General features: G+C 50.5%; 1 protein-coding gene across 1 annotated transcript; it reads right to left on the bottom strand.

The window, feature by feature from the left end:
• Positions 1–72: 72 nt before the first annotated feature.
• Positions 73–27,557, bottom strand: tulp4a (TUB like protein 4a). Its single transcript, XM_047021349.1, has 14 exons — positions 27,498–27,557; positions 25,421–26,550; positions 15,947–16,075; positions 15,572–15,733; positions 14,532–14,712; positions 11,277–11,384; positions 10,950–11,101; positions 10,590–10,814; positions 10,195–10,429; positions 8,594–8,738; positions 8,109–8,253; positions 7,865–7,958; positions 3,592–7,280; positions 73–3,407 (listed from the first exon to the last, which is right to left on the bottom strand). The coding sequence occupies exons 2-14, from the start codon at positions 25,670–25,672 to the stop codon at positions 3,291–3,293; spliced, it is 5,634 nt and encodes a 1,877-aa protein (XP_046877305.1). The 5' UTR covers positions 25,673–26,550; positions 27,498–27,557; the 3' UTR covers positions 73–3,290.
• Between the last annotated feature and the right edge of the window lie 324 nt (positions 27,558–27,881).

Below are 27,881 nucleotides of genomic sequence, written 5' to 3'. Positions count from 1 at the left end.
TTTCTGTGTTTTATTTTTAGACGATCTGATGATAGTGTTATTAACGCACATCATTGACAAGCAAAGTTCTCTGAAACAATGACATTTTATTCAAAAGATGCGTGACATATACAATTGTAAAATAATTTACATGGCATGCCTTACTACCGTTCACTATAAACATTCAGTCACCAAATCAGACTCTTTTTTTCAAGTTTTTTTTTTTTCTCCTAGATTTTTCTACGTCTACATGTACGAAGCACATTTCTTCTCAAAAGAAAAGCCAAATCCTACAATGTCTATAATAGGTCACCTCATCAAAATCATTTAATGAACAAGCCTCACAACCAACAACCAGGCAGCATGTATTCAGTGATTTATGTGAACCCAGGTGGACTGTGATTTGTGACGAAATAACACATAATAAAGAGAAATGAACATGTCAGCATTGATCTTGTAGATTTTCATTGCATTATGATAACAAACAAAAGGATTATCGTAACAGTAAAAAATGCATTTGCTTTCTGAAGGGGGATTGGTGGAAATGCACGCACTGACTGAAGATAATAGATAACACTGATGGGATCCATTGACCTCACAATTGAACACAGACACACTTTAACTTGACAGCTACATCCTAAACGACTACAATACCAACTACACTCAATAACTGGGCACTTACTCTTTTCCATCCAATGCAAACTCAATGACAGAAAGTTTGCCTGGTCAAAATCAAATCACCTACCACACCCCACAAATGAGCTGTCAGTAACAAACCCATAGCAAGACAAATAAATGTTCAGCAAAAGTCAAGTTATGTACAGCCTTTAGTTCAGGAAATAATCTCATATAAATTAAATGTACAGACAAGCAAAAAAGATGGTGATTACAGTTTATCTCCACATAACTTGGGGGAAAATTGTTATTGAAAATAAAAAGAAGCGGGAAAAATATTTCCTTCGAAAATATTGCACAACTAGACTAACACAATACAAATGGGTCATTGATTCAAGCAAAATTCTTCCCAGCTCTTATTCAAAAGTTTCGCTTTTGAATAAGAGAGCCAACTGTCATGCATCTTAGAAGAAGAAAAAAAAGCTTATAAAATCAAAGAAAAAATCTAATTGTTGTCAAGATGCATGTCTGGTCAGGAGTGATCTATCCCCCTCTCTTGTTCGCAAGCTCAAAACACATAACACTGAAACCTCTCTTCCCCTTTATATCGTCATCATGTTTCTTACAATTGAGCTAATCTTTTGGCACACACTTCTGGAGTAGGCCTATACTTCTCATCAAATTAGGCCAAGCTACCCTATTCTGATCCTTGTCAAATATACATTTGCAATGTAACGCTGGTGTAGTTCCATTATGTACGTAATTAAACCTAAAACGGATAATGCTGACAACAGGCTACATCATCAGCTGCAGCTCAAGCACCACCCTGAACCTCCCATATTAGTCTCCATTTAAACAATGCTTCCATTTCAGATCGTTAAACCGCGGGGATGTCAAACCGTTTGACGCTTTACCAGAGCTAAGACCGAAACTGCATGAGTGATTCCGAATGGTTATCTGTTGTAGATGCATTAATGTCACACTACCCGCTTTTCTCTACGTCAGAACACAGTGGAGAGGTATGTAAACTGCTGTCCCTCAAACTCCATCAGATGGTTTTACTCAACATTTACCAGTGATATGTTGCAGATATTTACATGACGTAAAAAAACCAACAAAAAAAACAAGTATGAAATGGCATAGGTGAAAAATAAAAATATATTTCCTGTACCTTGCTTACATTACATTTAGTAGGGGGTGAAGAGCAGGGACTCTCACCACCCCTACCCACTGATTCACTTCACAGAAGTGACAGCACGTGACAAATCATTTCACGGCCCTTTATAAATACTTTTCAAATGCACCCTCCCTTGCTCTCCTCCATCGGGTAGTCACTCATTGACTACGACGGGACATGAACATGTGTCACACTGCTTTGTCACCCGAAAAAGAAATTCTAGATCAACGACTCCCTCATGAGAGGAAGAGGAGGGAAGCATTTCCGTGTTGTTAAAACAGGACATGATGTTGAGAGCAAGGCCAGGGATCAGATGGTTGAACCTTGACCCTCTAGGACCTCTTCTTTGTGACCTATCACAATATCACAATGACAGAGAAATGGGAGACGCATCAAAGAGTACAGGGTGTCGGTCACAGTTCCTTTGTTCACACCTCAGAGTCTAATTCTTCTAACTGTATTTGTTCAAAAATCAAACATTATTGAAATAGTAACCTGTCTCCCAACTAAAGCTGACACCTTGAAATCTACATAAACAAGGTCCTAAGTATGACATCATAATAATATTAATATGAACAACCATTATTACACAAATAAAATTGAGAATAACATATGACGTATGCAACAGGAGGGAAAACAAATACATTGATAAATAAATCCATGTGTGAGCGACATGTTTTTTTCCTTCAAATTTCAACTTTGTGAAACTTGGTAAAAGGAGTTCAGCTTACATCTCTTTTTTCCCCTTTGCTCCCGGAGTACTTAGCAACAGGACACTCGAGACAATTTGCACCAGTGCTCCAACAACAAAATGCATATATTGAAGCCTCAATTCCAGCCAAGATTAATTTAGATTGTAACAAAATAAGAGAGCATTAAGAGAAAAGAGAGAGAAGTCTTTTCTTCGTCCACAAAGTTTGATCTTTAAGTTCAAGCCTAAGAGCAAAAAGCAGTCTAACAACGTTTCTCACTGAAGTTTCATACAGCAATGGATTTCAGTGCCCAGCAGTACCTGTGCGCTCTGGGAAAGAAAGAAGTAAAGAGAAAAAGACAATAGCGACATCTTCAATCTCCAAAGATAGTTTTTTTTCAAGTATTACTGCCACTCTTTTTCATGACCGCACAGAGATGACGACTCTTAAAGAGTCATCTGGAACTCAAACCGTTTGGTTGTCAGTTAAGTGTCCGCTAAACTCTATTAGCTTCCTTCAGCTAAAGCAGCATTTATATGCATGACGACTACAGAAATCAGAGATCTTTGACCCAGAGGGCATTCTGTAAGACCACTGCCTCCCTGACATGGCAGACTATGAAGCCCCTCCTTGGCACCTGCAAGCTTATTGCACCCTCTGGTGGCACCATTGTGCAGTGCAGTACTGCCTGTTTCATTTCCCCGTCTGCAATCCAGGGTTTGATTTCTGTCTCTTCTTCTTCAAAAAAAGAACAGTAACTTCAACTTAAATAACCATGTCGCTCCAGCAGATGAGTCGTAGGATTCAGGACAAGGGGGCGGGACCACTCATTTCAGGCGCTGAGTGACATTGGCCAGAGCCACTGCAAAGGCTTGCACAGCAGAGAATGGGTACTGGAAGTCTAGGATGTAGGCGTTGCCATCAATCCTGCCAAACTGCATCACCTGGACACAAACAAACACATTGGTGATTCAGTTCAAACAATATCTGGATTACCTCAAATGCTACTGCTCTGTTTGATTGTATGCTGACTTACTGATCTCTCTGTAAACAGTGTTTTCTATACCTTGCCTTTCAAAATGCCTCTCTCTATTCTAACTGCCCAGCCAGGTTGAACCTCCTCCTTACCTGTCTGCCCTCCAGCTCGATCTGGAAGTTCTTGGCTGACTCCTGGGTGACACGACCTCCAAAGTCAAGCTGGTACACCTGGGTGGCCTCGTTCCACAGAGGCTGCTTATTGGCCATGACGTAGACGAATCCCTGGCTTCCCAGTCCCCGGTCCTCCTTCTCATTGGCCTTGCGGCATTTGATCTCATCCAGCTCGCTGGCCGCGCGGAGGCTCCTCTTGCTCTTCCAGCCCTTCTTGCTGCTCTGGCACTGGTTGAGCAGCTCGTCCCCGCTGATGAAGAGCTCGGGCTCGCTCTCCGAGCTGTCCTGGAACTCGCTGGTGGTGGTGGAGGCTTTGCTCAACTTCTTGGCCTTGAGCTGCTGCTCCTTCTGGCCCTTGAGCTTCTTCTTGTCCCTGCCGCCCAGCCTTGGGCTGGAGATGAGAGAGTTGAAGTCCCCCAGAGCCCTGCCCTCCTTCTTCGACTTGCCTCCCTCTGCCAGCGGAGGGACGTTGGCCTCCTCTGCCCGCCCGTCCGGCCGCTTGCGGTTCTTCTTGCTGAACTTGTCGGCCGCTCGCTGTGGCACGGGGCTCTCCGTGAGGGAGAGGACCTCCTGGAAGCCGGCGTCCCCGGCCTCCGCCATGGCTGAACCCTCCTGCTGGCCCCCATGACTCTGCAGCTCCGCCGGGGGTGGGGGTGGGGGAGGCGGGGGAGGAGGAGGGGGCGAGAGGAGGGACTTGTCCACCGCCATGTGGGAGGCTTTGGGGGGCAGGGGCACAGCTGGGCTGGGCATGGGGGGGCAGGGGTTGTAGGTGCCCCAGGGTGTGTGGAGGGTGATGGGGGGAACGGGGAGCCCGGTGCAGGAGCTGCCTCCTGGGTACATGGGTGGCAAAGGGCAGCAAGATAGGTTGGCCAGGCTGGGAGGGTAACCAGGGGGTAGGACCAGTGTGGCATCTTGCTGGGAGAAGGGAACTGGTGCTACCAACTCCTTAGGGGAGCATGGGCGCGGTGAGCCCGGCATGGGCTGGAGCTGGGGTCCATTGAAGGTGGTGCCTGGAGGGTACTGGAGGGAGATCTGGTAGCCTGCGGCGGCCGCCGCAGCCTGGAAGGAGGCTGCTGCGCTGGGACTGGTGGGGGACTTGGGGGAAAGGACGAAGGGCAGCCTGGACACGTCGAGGTGCTGGGTGGGACTGAGGATGAGCGGGGGCGGTTTGTGGTGTCCCTGGGGCCCGGCGGAGGGCAGGGTGGCGGTCCGCTCCTGAGGCACCCACACCTCCTCTGTGGCAGCCGGGTCCCACTGATACGGCGGCGGTCGCTTCAGGGTCAGTCCCGACACGTCGGCGCCCCCTAGAGCCAGGTGCCTCAGCGACTGACTCAGAGCCTCGTCCTCGGTGAAGGCGGAGTTGACGTAGTCGGCCCTGTCTCTGTTCCCCCCCCCTCCTCCTCCTCCGCTGACGTTCCCGTCCAGGGCGCTCAGCAGGTTGTAGGAAGACTGGGAGGCCAGCGGGGAGGCGCTGTTGGAGTGGACGATCACCGTGCTGTGCAGGGCTCCGTTCCCCGGAGGGAAGTCCTGTCTGATGATGGTTCCCCCGGCTATCCCGTTGCTGCTCCCCGGCGCACTCCCACCCCCACTTCCTCCACCGTTACTGCTGCACTGGCTGCAGGTGTAGAGGGCAGTGGGCACCCTCTGCTGGTAGGAGGCTGCCAGCGCATTACCAGCTTTGGCCTTCGGGGGCAGTGTTCTCTGAGGGTCCAGCATCTGGGAGACTTTAAGCGCCGCTTCTCGGCTGTTCCTCCTGAGCGTGGCGTGGATCAGACTGCTGTCCAGCCTTTGGCCGGGGCTCCGCCCACCGCCGTTGCTCTGGTTGGCTGTGTCGGGGTAAGGGGGCGGGTCTCCGCTGGGGATGGAGTAACGAGGTACGGTGAGTCTGTTGAGGGTGGCCGAGGCGTAGGGCAACTGGATCTTTTTCCCATCGCCCGAGGAGGATGACGACGACGATGTGACCCTGAGGGTGGCTGAACTGCCGGGGCCTTGCAGCGTGTACACGTTCTGGTTGCAGACGAGGCGCGTCCGAGGGCGGCACACCTCCTCGACATTCCCGCTGCTATCGAAGGTGGTGATGCGTTCGTACCCCAGGGGAGTCGGGTATTGCGCCGCCTGCTGGCCTGGAGGATACAGGGAAAACTCACCCTTCTTCAGGCACAGCTCCCCCGGAGGTGGCGTGCCGCCGTTGCCCCCTGGTGTCCCGGAGGCGGCGGCGGAAGCCACGGCGGCGGTGGCCGCAGAGGCGGCGGCAGCTGCAGCTACCGCGGCGGCGACGGTCCCGGGGTACGGGGGCGGGGGGTTCATCTTACTGAGCTCCAGCGGGGCGCTGAACACCACCGTGTCCCCTTCCGCCAGCTGTGGCGTCGAGCGCGTGGGCTTCATCTTCAGCAGGTGCTCGTGCTCCGCGGCGACCAGCCGCTCCGGCCCCAGGTCAGCCTGAGGAGGGTGAGGGATCTGGATCTGTAGAGCCCCCTGCTGGAGCTGGTGGACTGTGGCACCCGAGCCCGGGCCTGCCGACAGGGAGGGGACAGGGCTCGAGAGCTGGTGCTGCTGCATCTGATGGTGCTGCTGCTGTTGCATCTGCTGTTGCTGCTGCACCTGATGGTGCTGCTGCTGCTGTTGTTGTATTTGCTGTTGATGTTGCAGCTGTTGCTGCTGTTGATGTTGATGCTGCTGGATCTGCTGCTGCTGTTGCAGCTGCTGCTGTATCTGTTGGTGCTGCTGTTGCATCTGCTGCTGTTGGAGCTGCTGTTGGAGATGGTGTTGGTGCTGCAGCTGCTGTTGGTGCTGCTGTTGGATCTGCTGCTGCTGCTGCTGCATGTGTTGGATCTGCTGTTGGATGTGCTGCTGCTGCTGCTGCAGTTGCTGCTGCTGCATCTGTTGTTGTTGGAGCTGTTGTTGGTGTTGCTGTTGGAGCTGTTGTTGGTGTTGCTGTTGGAGCTGTTGTTGGTGTTGTTGTTGGAGCTGTTGTTGGTGTTGCTGTTGGAGTTGCTGTTGGTGCTGTTGGAGTTGCTGGTGCTGATGATGTTGCTGCTGTTGATGTTGTTGTTGGTGTGGTTGTTGGTGTTGTTGTTGGTGTTGTTGAAGCTGCTGTTGGTGATGCTGCTGAATTTGTTGTTGTTGGTGCTGCAGTTGCTGCTGATGATGTTGCTGCTGTTGTTGCTGATGACTTTGTTGCTGGGGGTGATGTGAGGGCGGGGGTCCCACTAGAAGTCGGCTCATCTCCAACCCTCCAAAGATCACCTGCCCAGGACTTGAGTACCTGGCAGGGACCGAAAACTGGGCGGTCAAGATGGTGTCCTGACCCTGGTCCGACCCCCCACCACCACCAGAGGCTCCGGCGGAGGTGGCCGTGGGATTGGACAGTACGTCCAGTTGGACATTCTGATTGGCTAGAAGGGACTGGACCAGGCCGATGCTTTGGGTAGGGGACATGGCCTGGGCAGGGCTGTGGATGGGTGCGATTGGGATGTTAACGGTGCACGGCGGGTTGTCGTCGGAGACCCTAGAGGGCCCTGTGACAGGAAGGTCATCCTCATCCTCACTGAAGACGTTGGGGCTGAAGACAGGCAGGTTGATGTAGTCTATGGAGATCTTCCTCACCTCCGGCAGGTAGATGGTCATCTGCCTGGGCTGCAGGTGCAGTAGACTGGTCTTGTAGATGACTGGAGAAGAAAGTGACATTGAAGTAACTGTGATCCATGAGTAAAAACTAAAATATGTTGTGTTAGGGCAACACAATTAATCCAATTTTAATCACGATCACAATTTTGGCCTCCCACGATCAGATTTGCGTGAACGAGCGATGTCTAAAATGCGTCATTCCGTTCGTAGAACGCTCCTTATCGAAGTTTCTTTTTTTTTGGCTTCCTAGAATGTATTTACACAATGTAAAATGGAAAATAGTGCCCTGTTGAAGTTTTGCTACATTTTCTATTTTGTTTTATTAATTAATTTATTCTTTAAGGAGATGCTGAATTTTGGTGAATAAGAGGACCTATTTCATTTTGATGCACATATTTGTACGTTAGCAGGAATGTAGCACAATACGGATGTAAAAGCAGTTATAATTAGCCTATGTGACAATAACATTAGTTTAGGTTAAAATCAACAAATAATCGTGTTAATTCATTGTGATCTCAATATTGATCAAAATAATCGTGATTATGACTTTGGCCATAATCCTGCAGCCCTATGTTGTGTAATGCAAATCTAGAATGAATACTAATACATTCTGCAGGGTAGTTACCTGCACCAAGATTCGTGGGCAGGAAGGTGGCAAGCCCCACAATCTTAAACTTGGTTCCCCAAATATTGGAAGTGACCTGAGCAAGGTAATTATGCTGCAAAAGACCAAACGAAAACATACCTTACAAAACATTCCAAATATTTAAAGAAACCAATTATTCACAGAAATAGGAAGTGGTCACATTATGAATCAATTATAAAACCATATCGACCAATCCAATTCAGTGGCTGATTTGGCTGACTACCTGTGTGATGTCATCCAGGGGGAACTCTCTCCGGGTGAGACTAGGAGAACCGATGGAGGGCTTGCGGATGGGTAACCGTGGCGACCTGGAGATCTCCTGAGTAGTGCGAGAGAGCTTGGGCGACTTGCGGGGGTCGATGTTAATCCTGTTGGTAAAGGGACAGACTAAGTCTCTACAGAGAAGGTAACACACGAAAAGAGAAGGTTTAGGCATGCGGTGAAATAAGATCTAAACAAAACAGTGAAGCCCAATATTCCTTCCTTCTTGCAAAAACACTTGAATTAAGCATCGGAGAAAGCACAATATCCATGTTAAGATGGGAAATAGGCTTTCAAAATATATTGTTACTTAAAAAATCTTGCGTCAAAAATCAAGGAAAAGGACACCAAAGTGGTGAGTACACCATGCATTAAGAAAAGTTACAAGAATCAGAGCAAATCATTCGAATGTATTTGATCCGAGCACACCGAGGGGCGAGTCTCTACCTGGGAAGCTTGGGGGACTTGCTCCCTCGGGATATCTTGGGAGACTTCTTCCCCACCCAGTCATCACTCAGCTCGATGTCGCTGGAGTCTGAGCAGTTACAGCTGTCGATCATGGAGGAGATGAGACTGTTGCCGTACACTTCGTCTGGAGAGGGAGAGGGAGAGAGAGAGAGAGAGAGAGAGAGAGAGAGAGAGAGAGAGAGAGAGAGAGAGAGAGAGAGAGAGAGAGGAGGTGGAGGAAAGAGAGAGAAAAGAAGATGAACGAGCGAAAGTTGAGGGAGGTAAATAGGGGTCGACCCATTATAGACGCCACTTAAATGTTAATAAGCATTTTTATGGTTATCGGTATCGGCCATTTTCAAAACCTGGTGCTGCTGGATTGGGACTACTAATTGTTACCCATTTTATTAGCTTATAAAAATCTTCAGGGAACTATTACATGTATTTTCCATTATTTGTTCATTTGTTGCTTGTTGTGGTTTAAATGTACTTGAAGCTTAAGTTTAAGATCCAGTTTAAGTTTTACAAAATGTTTACAAAATGCTGCTGGATGCTCCCTGCACTTTTGATGTTGTAGAGTGCACACCCAACCAGGTACTTAGACTAGGCAAACTTCTAACTTCCCGTCATTAACATTTAGACCGATTCAGTCCCAAACTCTCCTCTCAGAGTAACTTTCTCTCCTCCTTCGTCCCTCTCATTCATATGTCATCCATGAACCGCAGAATACACCCTCGTCTGGGTCGAGCTCATTTATTTAATGGGCTTTCAATTCAGAATGGGGCTGCATGTATTTCATGGCTGGCTTCATTTATCACTGTGTGGGGTGTGTGTGTGTGTGGTATGAGTGTGTGCGCGTGGTGTGTGTGTGTGTGTGTGTGTGTGTGTGTGTGTGTGTGTGTGTGGGGGGGGGATTGAGGGCATTGCTGATTTATGGCTGGCCCAGGGGCCATCCGAGTCCCCATTAAGGAGTTTTTAATTAACACAGACCTGCTCGGCCCCTATGCATCCCAGACACACACACACACTTACTTTCAACCCTCAACTTGACAAACACAATCACTTGCTCAATGGCAACCAACACTGGATAACTGTCCTGTATCAGTCATCCCATTCTTACAGGGAACCTGGGTACAAGCCTGATGCCCCCCCTAACACATGACAGATAGAGATAAAAGATCACCCGCAAAATGCTCTAACTTATTATCAAGACGACAGCTCGGTATCCATTTCACTACCACCACCTTTGTGTTGAGGACATTCTGAAGGGACGGCCACATCGGGCCTTAGAAGGGCAGAAGCCTATTAAGTCTGGATAGTGAAAGTCACAGCAGGGAGGAATTCTAATGCACGGCCATGTTCTCCGAGAGAGTTTCCTCCTGTGCGATGTCACATGAGGATAAGGGGCCCTTCGCTGTGTGCACGGCTTAGAAGAGGAAAACACACCGGTCTGAATTGGCGGACTTATAGAAGAGCCGGTCTTGTATGTAGAACGTGCATGGGGGAAATCATCGGTGACATTCTACTTTGAGGGAGATTCTTTTTTTTTTTTTACTGAATCAACCCTGATGACGAGAGATTCTTCTCCGTCTCCCACTCACCGGCCTTCCCGTCCGTTTTGGGGTCCATGATGACAAACTCGGGTCGCAGCTTGCTGATTCGCCGTCCCTTGAGGATGGGCACCAGGCCGCCGAGGTACTCCAGGTAGAGCGTGTAGCAGGGCCCGCCCACCTCGGGGTTGTCCTCCGTGCGCTTCATGGTGCAGTGCAGGCGCTCGTTCCCCACCGTCGGGTAGCTGACGAAGTCGCGCATGTTGTTGGGGTCCGGGATGGGGGGCTGGAGGGAGAGAGAGAGAGAGAGTGAGAGAGATAGACAGAGAGGGAGAGATGTGAGACAAAGAAAAGTGACAGATGGACGCAAAACAGGTGAGAACATTCACCCCCATTCACCCCCCACCGAGACACCCGGCCGACGGGCCGAGGAACCCCGACTTCACCTTGATGGTGGCGGCGAAGGCGGTGGTGACGTAGGAGCCCAGGCGCGAGGGCATGGTGAGCTTGGCCACGTCCTTCTCCTCCCTCAGCGCCGTGGCGATGCCCTGCTGGCACAGCAGCTGCAGGCCGGCCACGCGGTGCTCCACGCGCACCACGTAGAGCGCCGGCCCCGACGCCAGGAACAGGCGCGAGTCCCGGTGGCCCCAGCACAGCGTGGTGATGGGACGCTGGGGGGGAGGGGAGGGGGGGGCGACAGAGGGAAAGAGAGGAGAAATAATGCTGATCACCACCACAGTGATCCGGGAGAAAACCACGAGGGGCGCGTTTGTGCGTCTGTGCGTGGGCCTTCCCCTGCGCCTCACCTGGGTGGGCGTGTCCAGCGTGTAGATGTGTTCTCCGTGGACGTTGTAGAACTTGACGACGGCGTTCCGGGTGCAGTCGGGAGGGGGGGCGGCTCGCTCCATCCCCGCCACGGCCAGCAGGTCGCCCTGGGAACACCACTGGACCACCACATCTGGGGAGAGACAAGAGGCAGGTCAGAACACACACACACAACACACACACACACACAACACACACACAAGGTGACACGAGCCGAGGAAGAAGGAGTAGACAGAAGAAGGGGAGAGAAAAAGGCAAAGGAGAATGAATGCACACACACACACACACACACACACACACTAGTGTACCTTTAAGGCCGGTGTGGATGAGAGTGGGAGAGAGGTCGTCATAGTTGTTCATCAAGCTGATGTCTCCCGATGTGAAGCTGACCGTCAACAGGGGCTTCAGGCTGTGCACTGAGGACGGAGACCAACCACACGACTGCGTTAGCACAACCGCTTACCACCACGACCACCACGGCATGTACAGGATGGACCACAGCGACCACATTAGACGCGTCACGGCGACATATTGAAAGAAGCAGCCCAACCAAAAAGGCAGGTTACAAATCACAGGGCAAGCCGGTCAATCGTAAATCCATTAAGACCGCTTAATGGTTGCGGTCCCTACACAAAGAAGAGGGTAACAACCTGAGCAGGACAGTCCTCTTTCTGTGGTTTGATGAAATTCAGATAAATTGATTATTTGAAGGAAATTGATGGGTCACATCGAAGATAGAGACCACATGAAAGGATAGTAGGTTGGATCAATAAGCATTTCCAGTGTGGGCCATAAATATAGATGGGAAGTAACTGTGTGTGTGTGTGCGTGTGTGCGTGGGTGAGATGAGAGGGGGACAAGGACGTTTCAGTATCTTTGGCAGCTGGTTTAAGTGATTTATCTTTAGTAGGTGGTGAGTGCTTCTCTTCAAACAGACAAACACACACAGCCTTCACCTTACTTCCATCCATCTCCTCTACTGGCGCAAACAAGTGCGATGGTGTTCCACTGCTATGAATAACGACACGGAGACACGGTCACCTTTACTGTTCACCATTTCAACTCGAGCTCCTTTTTGAGGCCGTCCTAGACAGGGACCATGGACAATTAGCACAAGCATGTTGTGCTTCACTGAGATGTAGCGCTGACACTGTCCCCCGCCACCCTCCAAAAGAGAGTCCCTTGCACTCAGTCCCACACGAGCATGAGAATGTTTGCTGTGCTGTGTTCTGAAGTGTTGCGTTGCATGTAGTGCATTCTAACATCATCATTTATGTTGGTGGAGTCTTGGCAGCCAGACAGAATGGTAGAGAGTCTGGACAACTCCGACCGACGAGCCCTACGGACATGGAGATGGAGAGAGCAAGAGAGGGATAAACGGAGAGAGAAAACAAGTGGGAGAGAAAGAGAGGGAGAGAGAGCAAGAGAAGTGAGAGAAGGAAAGCGAGAGATAGCTACGGAGATCATTTTCCAGGGCCCAATCAATTACTATCGACTCGTTTAATTAGTGAATTAGGGCATCATCAGTGTTCCAGCAAAGGCAAGCACTTTGGATCTTTACAACACAGCTGCACTGTAAAACCATCACTGGGGTGGGGGGTGGGGGGTCATTGATGCAACCATAGCAACAGAAGGAGAAATAAACGAAAGGCAGAGAGAGAGATAGAAAGATTGAGAGAGAGAGATAGAAAGAAAGAGAGAGAGAGAGAGTAGAAAGAGAGAGAGAGAGAGAGAGAGAGAGAGAGAGAGAGAGAGAGAGAGAAAGGGGAAGACGGGAAGCAAGAGCTGGGAGAAGAGAGAGAGAGAACCCATAAACACCAAACCCTCCCCCACTGACTGGGAAACCGCTGAGGCGGGCCGACCGCTGTTCCCCCAAGCCGCATGCCCCGCGAACCTGCAGGAAGGCGTGTTCCGCCCGGACACTGAGGGGTGGAACAGAGCCATTAGCGAGCCTCGCTAGCAGCTGTGTGTCTTTGAGTTAACTGGGGCATCACATTACTTTGGAATCAAACATCCTGCTGGGACGAGGAGCTGAACAGAGGGCGAGGCCTGTTTTCTTCCTGGTCATTTCCGAGGGGCACGATGTGTGTTGGTGTGAAGGGAGTTAGAGTAAGGGCCAGGTGTTAACGCCATTCAGGACAGTCCTTTATTATTTAGGGCCCGTCAACCATTCGGCTGGAGAATGCACCCATGTTGAAGAACGTACGCATGGTGGAGAACGTTCTCATGCATCCTGTTTGTTTCCAGTAATAGCAACTAACTGTCATCAAGGAAACCAGGTGGTGTTTATAAGCATGGGTTTTATTGCTCAAGTTTCCGCCAATAAAGACCTAGCTGGCGATCATCATGATCGCATCAGTAACAGCGTTTGTGTGTGTGCATTAGTGTGTGTGTGTGCATTAGTGTGTGTGTGTGTGTGTGCATTAGTGTGTGTGTGTGTGTCGCAGACCCAGGGGTCCGGTGACGTGTGCCTCAGCCTGTGTGACAGCTGCTGTTGTTACGACAACAAGCCCCGCCCAGCCTCAACCACCGTCCCCCTGCAGCAAGTCAGCAATCAGGACTTCCTGTGGCAAAGTCGGACCAATGACACACACGTCCGCCCCGCCACGTCCTCCCCTCCTGCGCTGGGCCCTTTTCCCCCAATCCCCCACCCCCCCCCTTTCCACCCTCCTCCGTCCGTTTTCACACTCTCTTGATTTTAGTGGCCATCGGAGGCCCCATCGCAGTGTGCACGTGTTCAGTCCTCAGTGGCCCCCCCCTCCCTCCGTTATCTGTGGTTGGGTCAGGAGTTATCACGCTAGCCTGTCAAGAGAGCATCGCCGGCACAAGTACCTGAAGAAATTAGCTCAGCGTCTTTCAGTAGATGTATGGGGAGGGGGGGGGGGGGGGGACGAAGCCAGTGCTTTAACATGCCTTTAACATGGCACATGAAAGGTAGAGATGCGAACATTTTGATTTTTCGAACGCAGTTTGAATGTACAGCACGCAGTGGCCTTAAATGGCGGCTAACATTAAAATAACTTTCAGTCGAGACCTTCAGGAGAAAGACATTTGGCCACAGACAAGCTCTCTTTACTCTTCTCAAAACAGGTCACCAAAGGAAAAGAGCGGAGAGGGAGACAGAGATGAGCGAGAGAGAGAGAGAGAGAGAGAGAGAGAGAGAGAGGGGGGGGGGGGGGGGGGGGAAACGGAGGAGTAGAGGACAGATGGCCACACATCTGCTTTCATCTCCATCCGTGGGATGGAACCAGCTGTTCTCTGGTGTTCCGTTTCCAGAACATACCATCTCCTACGGTATCCTCCATCTTACACAGATTAAAACTGTGTGCTGATTAAATCATTGTTCTCAAAGATTATAAAGATGAGTGGGGCTGATTCACCCAGGTGGGGGGGGGGGGGGGGGGAGGCAGGTATTAATAGCCTATCCTATCTAGGGAGAAGGGGGTATGGGGGGTGGACATACAGAGGATGGAAGGGGGGAGGCTCACCTTGCCGGAAGGATTAGTCATTGGAGGCTGTTGGGACAGGGACCGCACCGTGTGTGTGTGTGTGTGTGTGTGTACCTTGCGGTGGGAAATAATCGTCCGAGTCGGTGTCGCTCTCGCTGCTGTCCTCCACCAGGAAGTTGGGGTAGTTCCAGGACATGCTGACGATGCCGTCCGACTCGTGCAGCAGGATGTGGGCCAGCATGCGCCCGTGACAGTCCATCACGATCACCTGGCCGTCCGCAGTACCAAACAACACCTGCAGGGGGAAGAGGAGGGGCCCGGGACAGGTGAGCGCGATCCGTCTGGCGGACATGCTGAGACAAAAGAAGAGGACTATTCCAGAGGAAGCCTACTCTACAGGGGCAGACACGATCCCACACTTTCTGTCTATGAGTAATGTACCAGAACTGAACATACGAAAGACTCTTTCTCGGATATGAGAGAGAGAGAGACAGGGAGAGAGAAAGAGAGACAGGGAGAGAGAGAGACAGGGAGAGAGAGAAAGAGAGAGAGAGAGAGAGAGAGAGAGAGAGAGAGAGAGAAAGAGAGAGAGAGAAGGGGAAGACGGGAAGCAAGAGCTGGGAAAAGACAGAAACCATAAAAGGAAGAAAAAGGGAGAGTGACGGGGGAGAGAAAACAGTGAAAGAGAGGGAACTCAAAACAGACAAGAGAGCTAGTTCAGTGACACCTGAGCTGAGCTGAGCTGACGTGGCCACACGGCCAGACCCAAATGCACCCCGACAAAACCGACAAACACGGAGACGGGGACATCCCTGACAGTGGCCCTCTTCAAATACCACCTGACGACGCAGCCTGGAGGGCGGGCGACCTCTGCGCTCTGACACAACGGCTCTCAAAAAGTCCGTTGTGGTGAAGACGCACTCAGACTGAGGTTCAGTTAAACACGCCGAAACTCCGATGCCCTGACCGCCTGTCTTGTTATGTAGGGCTGTTCTAGGTATGTAAGGGGAACAGCCGTGCCACAAAATGGCGACCGTCCGCCACACAGGCTGGCTGCCCCGTGCTCTCAGTTTCCAGCCTCACGACGGAATAATGAATGGGGTCCTTGGAAACTGCCGGGTCACAGATCCGACATGGCCGACGCGCTGCTCTACCTGCTGGTCGTCGGGGCTCCAGATGCCGCAGGTGATCTGGCTCTCCAGGTTGATCTCAGACGACCAGTGTCTCTGGCCGCTGACCGAGCCCACCAGGACGAAGCCGTCCCGGTACGAGATGAGAGCCTGCGTGCCGTCATGTGACCAGGTGAAGTCGCTCACCTGGAGGAAGAGGTTAAAGGTCAGCTACAGGGACAAGGTCTATTTATACACGTGATCATTTCGCCAAAGCAACGTACGGGGGAGATTTGAACCTGGGATCTCTGGACCTCCAGTCAAAGCCCTCTACCACTGAGCTATGCTTCCCATGTCCCTCCCCATCATAACCCGCAGTGCTGTGGTCCGCTTAGAGGCACGGTCAGTGTTGGGTCTGACCTGGGCGCCGCGGTCGTTGACCAGCTCCACAGACCAGCGGCCCTCGTACTGGATCCACACGAAGATGCCTCCGTCTGTGTCGCAGGTGGCCAGCTTCTGGAAGGGTTCGTTCCAACGCACCAGCACCACCTAGCACACATACACACACACACGCGCATCACAGAATAAATGGAAAAGAGCAAAGTTAGTTAACTAGATTTGAGAACATATTGAGGAGCTAAATTCAGAGCCTGGAAGGGAATCAATCAGAAAGTGGGTCAGCCTTGTTTCCAACGTGACGCAAACGAGGTGCTAATATCCTTGTGTCTAAAATGAGTTCTTATTAGCCCCCCCCCCCCCCCCCCCCCCCCACCCATCACACACCACTCAAGACTACAGTCTGGTACAATCAAAAACTCGTGTGTAATACTTGTAAAAATAGCTCTCTTTCCACAGCGCCATTCAAACTCATCACTTGAAACTGGGTGGGGGGCTAAACAGCACTTCCCCTGAACAAGGGGGACGTGGATGGTGTCGTTACTGACTGACTCAACACAAAGAGAGAGAGTGGATGAGGGAGGTTTGGAAAAATAGCACAGCAGAAAACACAAGTCGGAGAGAGAAAAGCCAGACAGGCAGAGAATGAGAGAGAGCAGAAAGAGGATAAAAAAGAGGTGTGCTGCAGAGGAGAGAGAGAGACAGAGAGAGAGAGAGAGAGAGAGAGAGAGAGAGACAGAGACGGGGCTGGGTTGAAGGACCAGATCCAGCTGTCTGGTGTGCCGGTGACAGCAGCTCTGGGCGGAGCCACGACCCCCCTGAGGTCAATGGAGAAGACAGAGAGACACAGACACCCAGTGTACCTGCAGCACAGCTGCGACCTCTGACCTTTTGGCAGTACCTCACACCAGGGGAGGTGGGAACGGAGAGTAGGTGTGAACAGTCTCTCTCTTTCTGAGCTTGCTCTCTCTCTGTCTCTCTCTATCTTTCTGAACTCTCTCTCTCTTTCTGAGCTCGCTCGCTCTCTCTCTCTCTCTCTCTTTACTCTCTCAGGTCTGTAGCGTGACTCTGCCTATTCCCATAGGTATAATCTCAAGCCTGGTGCAGATCTCCTCTCGCTGTAAAGCACGTGGAGAGCACACACACACACACACAGAAACAAACACAGCAGAGGCTTTCCAGCGGCTTAGACTGACCGCAGGTCCATCAGATCAGCTCTTGTATGGGTTCAGCAGTAGATTACCCCCCCCTCAATCGCTCGCTCGTCCACCAATCACGCTCAGCAGCAGCTTTCACGGGGGAGCACGTTGGACGGGCACGCTTCAGCCGGGCTGAGCGCTCACCTGTCACCTGTTTGTGGGCTCATGACTTCTGGTCCAAGCTGGTGCGTGCTGGAGATTGGAGGGGGACGGAGACTGTGTGTGAATCTACCGTGTGGGTGTCCGAAGGAGCGCACACACACACACGCGCGTGCAGACGGACACACACACACTTCACCATGAAAATGCGCTCCAACCAACGGCCGCCCATTTCCACTGGACACGAGGGGAAGTTCTCTCCGATAACGGCCGTCCCTCCGGCCTTCCATTCTCCCCGTCTCTCGCGTGCGCGCAACATGAGTTGCCCTGCACGCCAGACTGACACCGTTCAGCCACCCACTCCCACAGACCCCCATCCTGGAGGAGGTCTGAGGGTCCTGTCCTGTCCCCCACTCCCGTCCAGACTGATAGGAGGCCGGACAAAGAGAAGCGCCGTGCACCGGAGGAGGAGAGGGAGGATGGAGAGGGAGGATGGAGAGGGAGGATGGAGAGGGAGGATGGAGAGGAGGGGGAGAGCGGGGCAGACACACAGGGGACAGCCTGCCCTCTCCATCATGGCCCTGGACCTCCGTGTCACAGCACGATAGAGAGAGAGCCTTGTAAGGCGCGGAGCCCAGGTCGATTCGAATGGATCTTTTCGTTGGTCAATGTCGCTCCCTCCGGAGGGCTTTGTTAGGATGTGCCGGCGACGCCGTAGTGGGTTGTTGTGATTGTTAGGGGGTAGGACAGTCACAGTTAGGGTGTCGTGTGCGTTTCTGTTTCTCCGTATGACATGTTTGTGTGAGCACAAAGCTCTTTCCTGCTCTGTAATGCGTGTTGACAGGGCTGGAGACAGAGACACTAGGCTCGACGTCATGTGACATGTTTCTGGCGGCCATCAAGCGGTGATTATTTCGGGATGTTCCAGTGCACTGTCTGCGACCCCTCTCAGGCTAACTAGATTGATTTACTGGATCGGTTTCTTTAAACAGTAAAAAAGGTTTGCAGACTCAAAAGGGAACAGCCGGAAAATAAAGAAGTAACCACTTACACACACGGACACATGGAAACACACACACACGCACCTGGTCTCTCCACGGAGGTGAATGCAATTCTTGAGTGTGTGTGTCTGTGTGTGTGTGTGTGTGGGAGTGTGTGTGTGTGTGGGAGTGTGTGTGTGTGTGCGAGGAGATTAGTGTGAGCTGGGCGGGTGGCCGTGAGGGACAGCAGAGCATCACACAATGACACAGTGTTTCAGAGGATCAGACGTCACATGGAGACAGTGAAGACAGTCTGCTGGTTACACACTTAACCTCACAGTCACAACCCCCCCTCAGAGACTGACACACTGGAGGACAGGGAAACACGACGCCTCACAACCCCCCCTCAGAGACTGACACACTGGAGGACAGGGGAACACAACGCCTCACAACCCCCCCTCAGAGACTGACACACTGGAGGATAGGGGAACACGACGCCTCACTACCCCCCCTCAGAGACTGACACACTGGAGGATAGGGGAACACGACGCCTCACTACCCCCCCTCAGAGACTGACACACTGGAGGATAGGGGAACACAACGCCTCACAACCCCCCCCTCAGAGACTGACACACTGGAGGACGGGGGAACAAGACGCCTCATAACCCCCCCTCAGAGACTGATAAAACAATAACAGTAACCAAATGGCTTTCTCAAAAGTCTGCGAACACACTGTGTCTATTGGACCACCTTCATAAGTTCCATATTCATTTATTCATGAAACCGGAAATCTAATGAATAAGTTAATGAAATCTGCGGAATAGGATATGAAAGTGGTTTAATTTGGAAGGTGTGAGACTAACATTTTCTATGCATAGAAGCAGCTTTCCCACTGGTGAATTGCACACAGGCTCTAAACATGTTTGCATTCACCATGGATGGATGAACACACACACACACACCAAGAACGCAAGTGCAACAGAGAGAGAGAACAAAAGGAGAGGGAAAGATAATGTCCCTCTGGTCTCTCTTCCTCTCTCCCCCCTTCTGTGTCAGTGTCTGATGGGACATTCAATCAGAGGGGGAACTCAATTAGAGGAAAGCACTGCGCTAGGACCTGATGCCGGGGGCGGGAGCAGGAGGGGGGATGATTTGCTGCGGGACATGAGGGTCAGCAGGAGGGGACCTTGGAGGTGGAGGGGGGGGCGTGCAGAACTTTATTACATATCAATATCTGATCAAAGCGCATGTCCGCTGGTTATAATGGGAGGCTGGGCGCTGGGCGCTGGGCGCTAGTGACTGGACACGGCGGCCTTGGACAAGACTTTATGGCGTGTTGCTTTCTCATTCTCTCTCACACACACACACACACACCTACTCTCTCAGGTGTAGGTGTTTGTGTGTTACATAATAAGTCCTCGACAGATAGATTAGCGTGCTAAAGCTGCCAGTAAGCACATTCAGCTTTTGACACTTGAACGCGCCGCAGGTCTGCTAACCTAATGAGAAGAAACAGACAAAGAGAAAGGAGGGGGGGGGGGGGGGGAGAGAATAGAGAAAGATTCGAGGGGGGAGAGGTAAGGAGAGAGACATAGGAGAAAAAGCCAGCAGGTTTTGCATGGGGGGGGGATGGGGGGACTACGTCGGAAGAGATGCAGCCAAACCCGACTGGACACGGCTGAGGATGACCCGAGCTGTTACATTAGCCATCACCTGCTCATCCACTGCGACCCATGAGGACTGAGCCCCGGCTAGATGAGCCACCCTCTCTTCCCCCACCTCTCCCTTCTGTCCTCCGCTCGTCCTGGCCCTTCCCTTCCCTGTCCCCGCTTTTAATCTCCCCACTCATCTTTGCTCTCCTCTCCCCCCTTCCCCCACCCCCTCTCCTCCCTTCCTCTCCAGGCAGGTCCCAGGTCAGCTGTGGGCCTGTCCCCACATGGCCTCTTCCTCCTCCACAGCTCTAAGCTGATTTATTCATGAGGCTCCAGGATGGAGCGTCACGGGGCGGGAGGAGGAGGAGGCTGCTTTTAATGCGCGCGTGGACACGTGTCCCAACATAGACTCACATCACCACCACCACATCTGGGCTTCAGGGATGGGGCGGCGGGGGTGGGGGGGAGGAGAGCTTTACACAGGGGCAAACAGGCAGAGGGATGCAGCTCTGTGCTTTATCAGGATTACACAACCACTTTGGAGGCTAGGCTTCAGACCGTGCTGTTTTCCTGGCAAATCATCATCTCTGATTGGACTGGCTTGTCGAGTGCTAGCAGTGGTGTAGTGCAGACCAGGGGATATGATCCCTACTGGCGACCCACTGCAGGCTGCAGGCTGCTACGTCATGATGTAAACACAGCTATTCACCCGCGGGCCCAACAGAGTGCCCAAATGTGATTTCCGAGGAGACTTGAGGGAGGTGCTCTGTCGTTGGGTGTGGTAAAAAGAGCGCAGTTAAGGATCCGTTCCAGTCATGAGCAGACGTATATCAAAAGTAGGTCTATGTGTGTGTGTGTGTGTGTGTGTGTGTGTGTGAGTGAGTGAGTGAGTGAGAAAGAGAGACAGAGCTAGACAAATCAACAGTCATCAGTGGTCCCAGGGTCTCCTCCACCTGGTGGAATATGACACCTCCAATCAGCCTGCAGTTTATTACCCCCAGAGGAGAGAACCAGGAGGGAGGCCAGGGGACAGGCTGCTCCCAAACCCACTGGGGAAGACAGGGTGTGGTCCTCCTGACACAGAGGGACTGAGAACAATGCACCAGCCAGCACACTCACAACGGAGTTGATCTTCATATTGTACTTGTCCCCCCTCTCCCACACACACACACACACACACACACACAGCCTATTTTCTTTATTGCAGAGTCTCCAATGACAGTACACATTTCTTATTTTTAGCCCCAAAAGTAAAACGCCTCCCTTGAGATTGTCACTGTTAATGCTCCTTCATCTCACTGCTTGCCACACACACACTCCCTCTCTCTCACACACACACACTCCCTCACACACACACACGCACACACACAAACAAACAAAGAGACAGAACTCAAAGCTCAGTGTTGTCATCAGCCGGCGTGATCTGTTCTGGTGGGAATAAGATTGACAGGCAAACCACTGTTAACTGTCAAGTACTTGTCCTATTTGTTGGATCGTTGAAAAGTTCCACTCTTCCCAGAGATGGGGGGAGGGCTGCTTTTTCAGATGATATTATTAAAACAAGTCTTGGAGCAGATGGAGGCTATTACAATCTCATTGAAAGGCCCATCGCTTTACTTGTTCTTTTCAATTGGGGCAAGCTACTGCAGGATATGTATTTCTGATGTACAAACAGATTTGTAGCAAAGATGCTTATGTCCCACTGCCAGCTGTTGCTGTAATATAGGCCAAAGGAGAGCCTCACTGCCCCTATAAACCAATGTGCGCGCCGCACGTGCACAACTGTGCACACACACACACGTACAAACAGAAACACCAACACAACCACGTACACACAATCGGTGATGACAACTCAGCGTCCTTCAATGAGGTAGATGTGGGACATGGCAGAAACGTGCTGACATGGCAGAGCTGTGGTGCTACAGTCTGGTCAGGGGGAGCTGTGGTGCTAGCACACAGTCTGGTCAGGGGGAGCTGTGGTGCTACAGTCTGGTCAGGGAGAGCTGTGGTGCTACAGTCTGGTCAGGGAGAGCTGTGGTGCTACAGTCTGGTCAGGGAGAGCTGTGGTGCTAGCACACAGTCTGGTCAGGCAGAGCTGTGGTGCTATAGTCTGGTCAGGGAGAGCTGTGGTGCTACAGTCTGGTCAGGGAGAGCTGTGGTGCTAGCATACAGTCTGGTCAATGAGAGCTGTGGTGCTAGCACACAGTCTGGTCAGGGAGAACTGTGGTGCTAGCACACAGTCTGGTCAGGGAGAGCTGTGGTGCTAGCACACAGTATGGTCAGGGAGAGCTTTGGTGCTACAGTCTGGTCAGGGAGAGCTGTGGTGCTATAGTCTGGTCAGGGAGAGCTGTGGTGCTATAGTCTGGTCAGGGAGAGCTGTGGTGCTATAGTCTGGTCAGGGAGAGCTGTGGTGCTAGCACACAGTCTGGTCAGGGAGAGCTGTAGTGCTATAGTCTGGTCAGGGAGAGCTGTGGTGCTATAGTCTGGTCAGGGAGAGCTGTGGTGCTATAGTGTGGTCAGGGGGAGCTGTGGTGCTAGCACACAGTCTGGTCAGGGAGAGCTGTGGTGCTAGCACACAGTCTGGTCAGGGAGAGCTGTGGTGCTAGCACACAGTCTGGTCAGGGAGAGCTGTGGTGCTACAGTCTGGTCAGGGAGAGCTGTGGTGCTAGCACACAGTCTGGTCAGGGAGAGCTGTGGTGCTATAGTCTGGTCCGGGAAAGCTGTGGTGCTATAATCTGGTCAGGGAGAGCTGTGGTGCTATAGTCTGGTCAGGGGGAGCTGTGGTGCTAGCACACAGTCTGGTCAGGGAGAGCTGTGGTGCTAGCACACAGTCTGGTCAGGGAGAACAGCAGGACTGAGTGGCCCTGCCGGAGAAGACGAAAAATAATTAGGCCTGCGAGGTACACACATAACCAGATGATGACATCTCCTGCTGCCCGCTCCCTCGCTTGCCTCGCTTCTCCTCTCCGTTTGCTTTCTTCCTTCCTTCCCCATCTCCCTCTGTCTCCCCCCGTCTCACACGTTTCTCCTACCTCTCTGGAGCCGTGACGCTTTGAAGTCCACATCACAGAGCGTGTGCGAGACTCACACCTGGCCAGAGGAGCCCTGCACGGCCAAGCGTCTCATCTCCTGGCCGCAAGGAGCCTTTCACCCTTTCTCTTCCCTACTACCTCCCTCTCTGTCTCTCTCTGTCTCTCTCTGTCTCTCTCTGTCTCTCTCTGTCTCTCTCTGTCTCTCTCTGTCTCTCTCTGTCTCTCTCTGTCTCTCTCTGTCTCTCTCTCTGTCTCTCTGTCTCTGTCTCTGTCTCTGTCTCTCTCTCTGTCTCTCTCTCTGTCTCTCTCTCTCTGTCTCTCTCTCTCTCTCTTTCATACCATTTCTTCCCATTAGTTTGTCTTCTTTTGTATCACCTCCTTCTCTCGTATCTCTCGCCTCTCTCGTCTCTCTCTCTGTCTCTCTCTGTCTCTCTCTCTCTGTCTCTGTCTCTCTCTCTGTCTCTCTCTCTGTCTCTCTCTCTGTCTCTCTCTCTCTTTCATACCATTTCTTCCCATTAGTTTGTCTTCTTTTGTATCACCTCCTTCTCTCGTATCTCTCGCCTCTCTCGTCTCTCTCTCTCTCTGTCCTCCTCAGTCTCCCTCTCTTCCTGTCCTCTGACTTCTGTTGTCCTTTCCACTTTACAACTTTTGGAATCAACAGTGTGTCTTCTGTGTTCCTCTGAATTTTCCCTCTTGTCCCCCTCATCCTTTCATGAGCACGTAAACCAGAATGGTAGAAACAAAGACAAAGTATAGATGGCAGGTAGTCCAACATGGTGTGACACTTTACACACACGCCCCTGAGAACTAGCTACCTTGTAATCAGCGTTGGCCCCAGCCCTTACTGAGTGGTGAAAAGTAAAGCAAACAAACTAAACAAAATGTAAACTAGGGCAAGAACACAAGCATCCATCTAGAAGGTCCCGTTCTTGTTATTACCTTGAGACCCCATCTTTCAGACGTCCACCTCAGAGATATACGTGCCAGACAAGTGGCTGTCGTTCTACACAAACTGCCATCCACTTTTCCTCCATGACCAGGACTGGCTATCGGCCAAAACACCCCTCAGTTCAAAGCTCCTCTCTGTTCAAAACCTTGTGACACTTGTGGTTCAAAACAAACTTCCACGTTGTAAAGATAACCACAAATCCTCATGTCGTCAATGCAGCTGGGGTGAACAATATGCTTACTTAACCTTGGCTCACATAGCGGTGTCCTATGAGGATAAGCTAACGTATTCTGGTCTGTTTTACACTGGGAACAGTGAGTCTGTCACAGCCAGGACATGATGTCATTTCAGCCAGGATGGCAATGTTGAGGGCTGGTGTTTGAAGGACGTTTCCCCCCAGGATGCTGAGAGAGCAGCTTCTTGGGTTTGCAGAGGGGTTTTAACATGAAGGGAAACATGTCTCCTCTCCTTCGATCATCTATGGAGCATTTCTAAAACATGGAGGATAACTACAGCGTCACCGTCATCATACTCAGCATCAATGCGTTCAGTGGTTCGAAAAGTAGGCTAACTAAAATGACTTCCTTTCCTACAGGACACCTCCCTGCGTGTCTGTTCTACACCATGTCGCTCCCTCACCAACAGGTCCCAGGAGAAAAAACACTTCACCCCAAAATCATCTCACCAGAGAGACACTCCTCAGTCTCACAAACCAGAACCTCAACTCTCCATTTCACTGCTCGTCACCAGAGCTGTGATGTGAATGAGCGAGCACATCTGTCATAACCCGACAGAACTCATTAGGCTACGTAATTTCCCGACTGTCAAAGACGCAGAATTATGCGCCGGGCCGAGGCGACCAAATGATGGATTTTACATTCCCCCCAAAGCGTCCGCTTATTTCTTGCCTTAGATCAAATATGGGCCGAGGACAGACATGATCGACTTCATTACGGGAGAAACGACGAGGAGGGGAGAATCTCCGTCTCTACGGGTAGACAGGAAACCCAACCCTGGGGGAACGCAGGCTGCTGTTCTGAGGCTACTCAGCACCACTCAGCAGCACCCCTCGCCACAGTAGGCCCGTATTGTGGTGGACCAGCGAGCCACATGGAGCACATAGGCCCTCGCTCCGCCATATTGTCACTGTGAGAGCCAGGAACTAGCTTATAGCCCTGTGTGAGTGGGCAGAATGGACAACACTTCAGTGCTTCACTGTAGGGCTCCACTCTCCAGTCAGCTGCCTTCTGGAATGCTGACACAGCAGCTTGGCCCATCTGACCCACAGTACCAAACGACACTCTCACGCTGAGAGAACGTTTCAAACACTGTTGAATTCTGGGATGAGAGGCATTGAGAATACAGTGCATTCAAATCTGTTCACACAAACGTGCAATTATGAGTCAAGAGTGCTTAATTGACATGGCATCAAACATGTCTATTCCTTACCACTAAGGTGATGATAAAAAAAGTACTTTTTGAGCATAATGCATTAACTATTTTGCAAGAGCTTCAATAATTAGGATAAACATTCTTCGCCATCGAAATGTATACATTTTGTTGATAAAACAACCAAAGTTATTTTACCTCACTGTTATGCCCTCGGAGGTTGAAGTTGATCCTCTGTGGAGTGGGCCGGTCTCTTCTACAATGGCTGGATGTGAACGTAACACCAACAACTCCCCTCCCGTTCCCGGTGGCCAGCCAGCCTTCCTCATAGTAGCGTCTCCTACACACCGGTTTTTCCTTCTCGCTCTTGGGCACCCGGCCCTTCCACGACAAGCAGAGGATGTTGGAGTCGCTGCAGAGCACGGGTCCATGTTCCACGGCGGCGAACATGCCTTCCTTCTGAGAGCGCTGCTCCAAAATTATCCGGGAGATTCGGAAGTAAGGCGCCTGTTTGAAGCTAGCGCGGACCCAGTTATGGGTACTTCGCCTCCGATGTAAGGAAATCGGTACCGGGCAACAAAAAGTGTTGCATAATACTTGAGGGTATCTTGGGTTATTACGGATTCCCCATGCTATTCAAGAATGTACTAGGACTATGGACCCATTCGTATTTTGGCAGTTCTTGTCTTTTAGGTTAGGGTGTCTGATTGAAATGATACAAGTCATTCACTCAATTATTCCAAGATAGTTGATTGCGAAAGTATGCCCGTCTACAACGTGGAATGACAGTGGCAGATCAAGATTGCATAAACGGAAAAGGCACTGGTGAATGTAATGATCAGATCGGTCCTACCTTTAGCCACTGTATCAGCTGGTATAATAGTATCGATCACAGGTCGGGTGGCAAACTACTGACCAAGATTCACTAAAAGGCCCATCCATGTACCATTTAATTACAATTGTGGCTTCATCATTTCATCCATTCAACCAACTAATTTAAAAATCGTTCTTCTTGTAATCTTCAAAAAAACAAACAAGAAGCATATCCACAGACGCACCGGCTTTTGTTTCACTTGATCATGATATGAAAACTAAACCAGAAACTGCCCTGTATTAAAAAGGGGCGTCTTTTTTTTCTTTGTATGGTCAAATTCGGTGTGTCATAGTTAAACCGTCTGTCCGCTTTCCTTGTGCGATTTCCGTTGTCTGAAAGGAGTAGGGACTCCTCGCATCAGCTGTCTACCCACGGGAGTGCCGCTTCTCCCGGCAACGTCATTACGTCACCTAACTTGTCTTCCAATCCACGTCGGGAATCCCGTCAAGGAGCGCTGATGAGAACAAAAACGGTATGATCGAAAGGATCAAAGAAAGAAAATAACACCACACTTCATATTACTGGCATAAAAAGCAAGCAGAAAGAGAAAGGAGATAGCGATAGGAGGAGATGGGGAGTGAGAGAGAGTGCGTGGGCGGATGTCAAAGCCAAAGAACAGTAGCCAAGCTGTCATTACACTAAAAATACAATGAATACAAAAACCGAACAATATAAGATGGGAATGAAAATGAGAGGAACTATATTTCCATCGTATAACACAATAGAGGCTTTCGAGAGACGAATCAATGAGTCTCTCCTCTAAAGAAGCTATAACCTATAGAGACAAAATGCACACAAACAATCTATCAGAATCTTAAGGTAATTTTACCACAATCTCAATACCTATGGCTATGGGAAGTTCCACTGGACAATCGGTTTGCATGAGCGTTTAGGTCTTCTAGACACATTGACAAACAGATTTGGCACAGCCAGAAAAACTGAGTGCTGGTCTGACTGGGTAGCCCATAAAATATCAAAGTAAAAACACGGTTAAAATGCCCACACACTGCCATTAGCTTACTTGCTAGCTAACAAACTAGTCAAACTAACAAGTTCATATTCCATTAAGCAACCTACTACCTTGTTACGTTTTTTAAGCAGATACAATAACGATGTTTAGTTTCCTAGACACTTACTAACGGGCTAGGTGACCATTGTAGGACCTTGGCACTACTATCATCAACTATTCGCTTTCGCTAGCTTGACTAGCAATAGCATTACTTGGATGGATTTGCTAATTAGCATTAGCAACCTTTTTGTCGTTCCTATCTCGATAGATCCAATTATTTTGACCATTATAGTAACAAGGGGATATCAACGTTGTCCTTGCTATATAATCACATGAAACCTGTTGTCATTATCGTCAGATTCATATCAATGGATGATCAATTGCTTACTTACCTCTCTTCACTGTCTCTGTTGCTGCCACTGTACTGGCAGACACAGGGCCCTGGTTACTGTATCACGTGACACACACATGATTTGCCCTGCTTTGTCGCTTTATTCTAGCCCAGATGAGAGAAAGATTTACCATAAAGAAGTACCATTTAAGGTCACGATTCCTAATCATTCTGAATCTACCAAAAATTACTTAAACACAAATTCCCCTTATCATAGTATCAGTCAGAGCATTATTTCCTCAATTTCTCAACGGCCGCTTTGTATTTGTATTTTTTTGATGTACTATCACTTACTGAAATATATGAATATAATATATCGTTCATAAAATACGTCTCGTGGTCACACCTAAATGTGTAGTTATCATCCTTTACAAGAGGGGCAGCA

This window comes from Hypomesus transpacificus, chromosome 6 (assembly GCF_021917145.1).
Source record: "Hypomesus transpacificus isolate Combined female chromosome 6, fHypTra1, whole genome shotgun sequence".
Lineage (NCBI taxonomy): Eukaryota > Metazoa > Chordata > Actinopteri > Osmeriformes > Osmeridae > Hypomesus > Hypomesus transpacificus.
The sequence above is the reverse complement of the archived record's forward strand: the minus strand, read 5'-3'. Positions and strand labels throughout refer to the sequence as shown.

Bases quoted from the DNA above. Each gene is read 5' to 3' on its own strand.
- tulp4a (XM_047021349.1), bottom strand. From the start codon at position 25,672: ATGTTCGCCGCCGTGGAACATGGACCCGTGCTCTGCAGCGACTCCAAC. The intron at 11,385-14,531 runs GTACACACACAC...CTCCGTCCTCAG, and splicing joins CGATTATTTCCCACCGCAAG to TGCACAGCCTGAAGCCCCTG. The intron at 11,102-11,276 runs GTACACTAGTGT...GTCTCTCCCCAG, and splicing joins CATCCACACCGGCCTTAAAG to ATGTGGTGGTCCAGTGGTGT.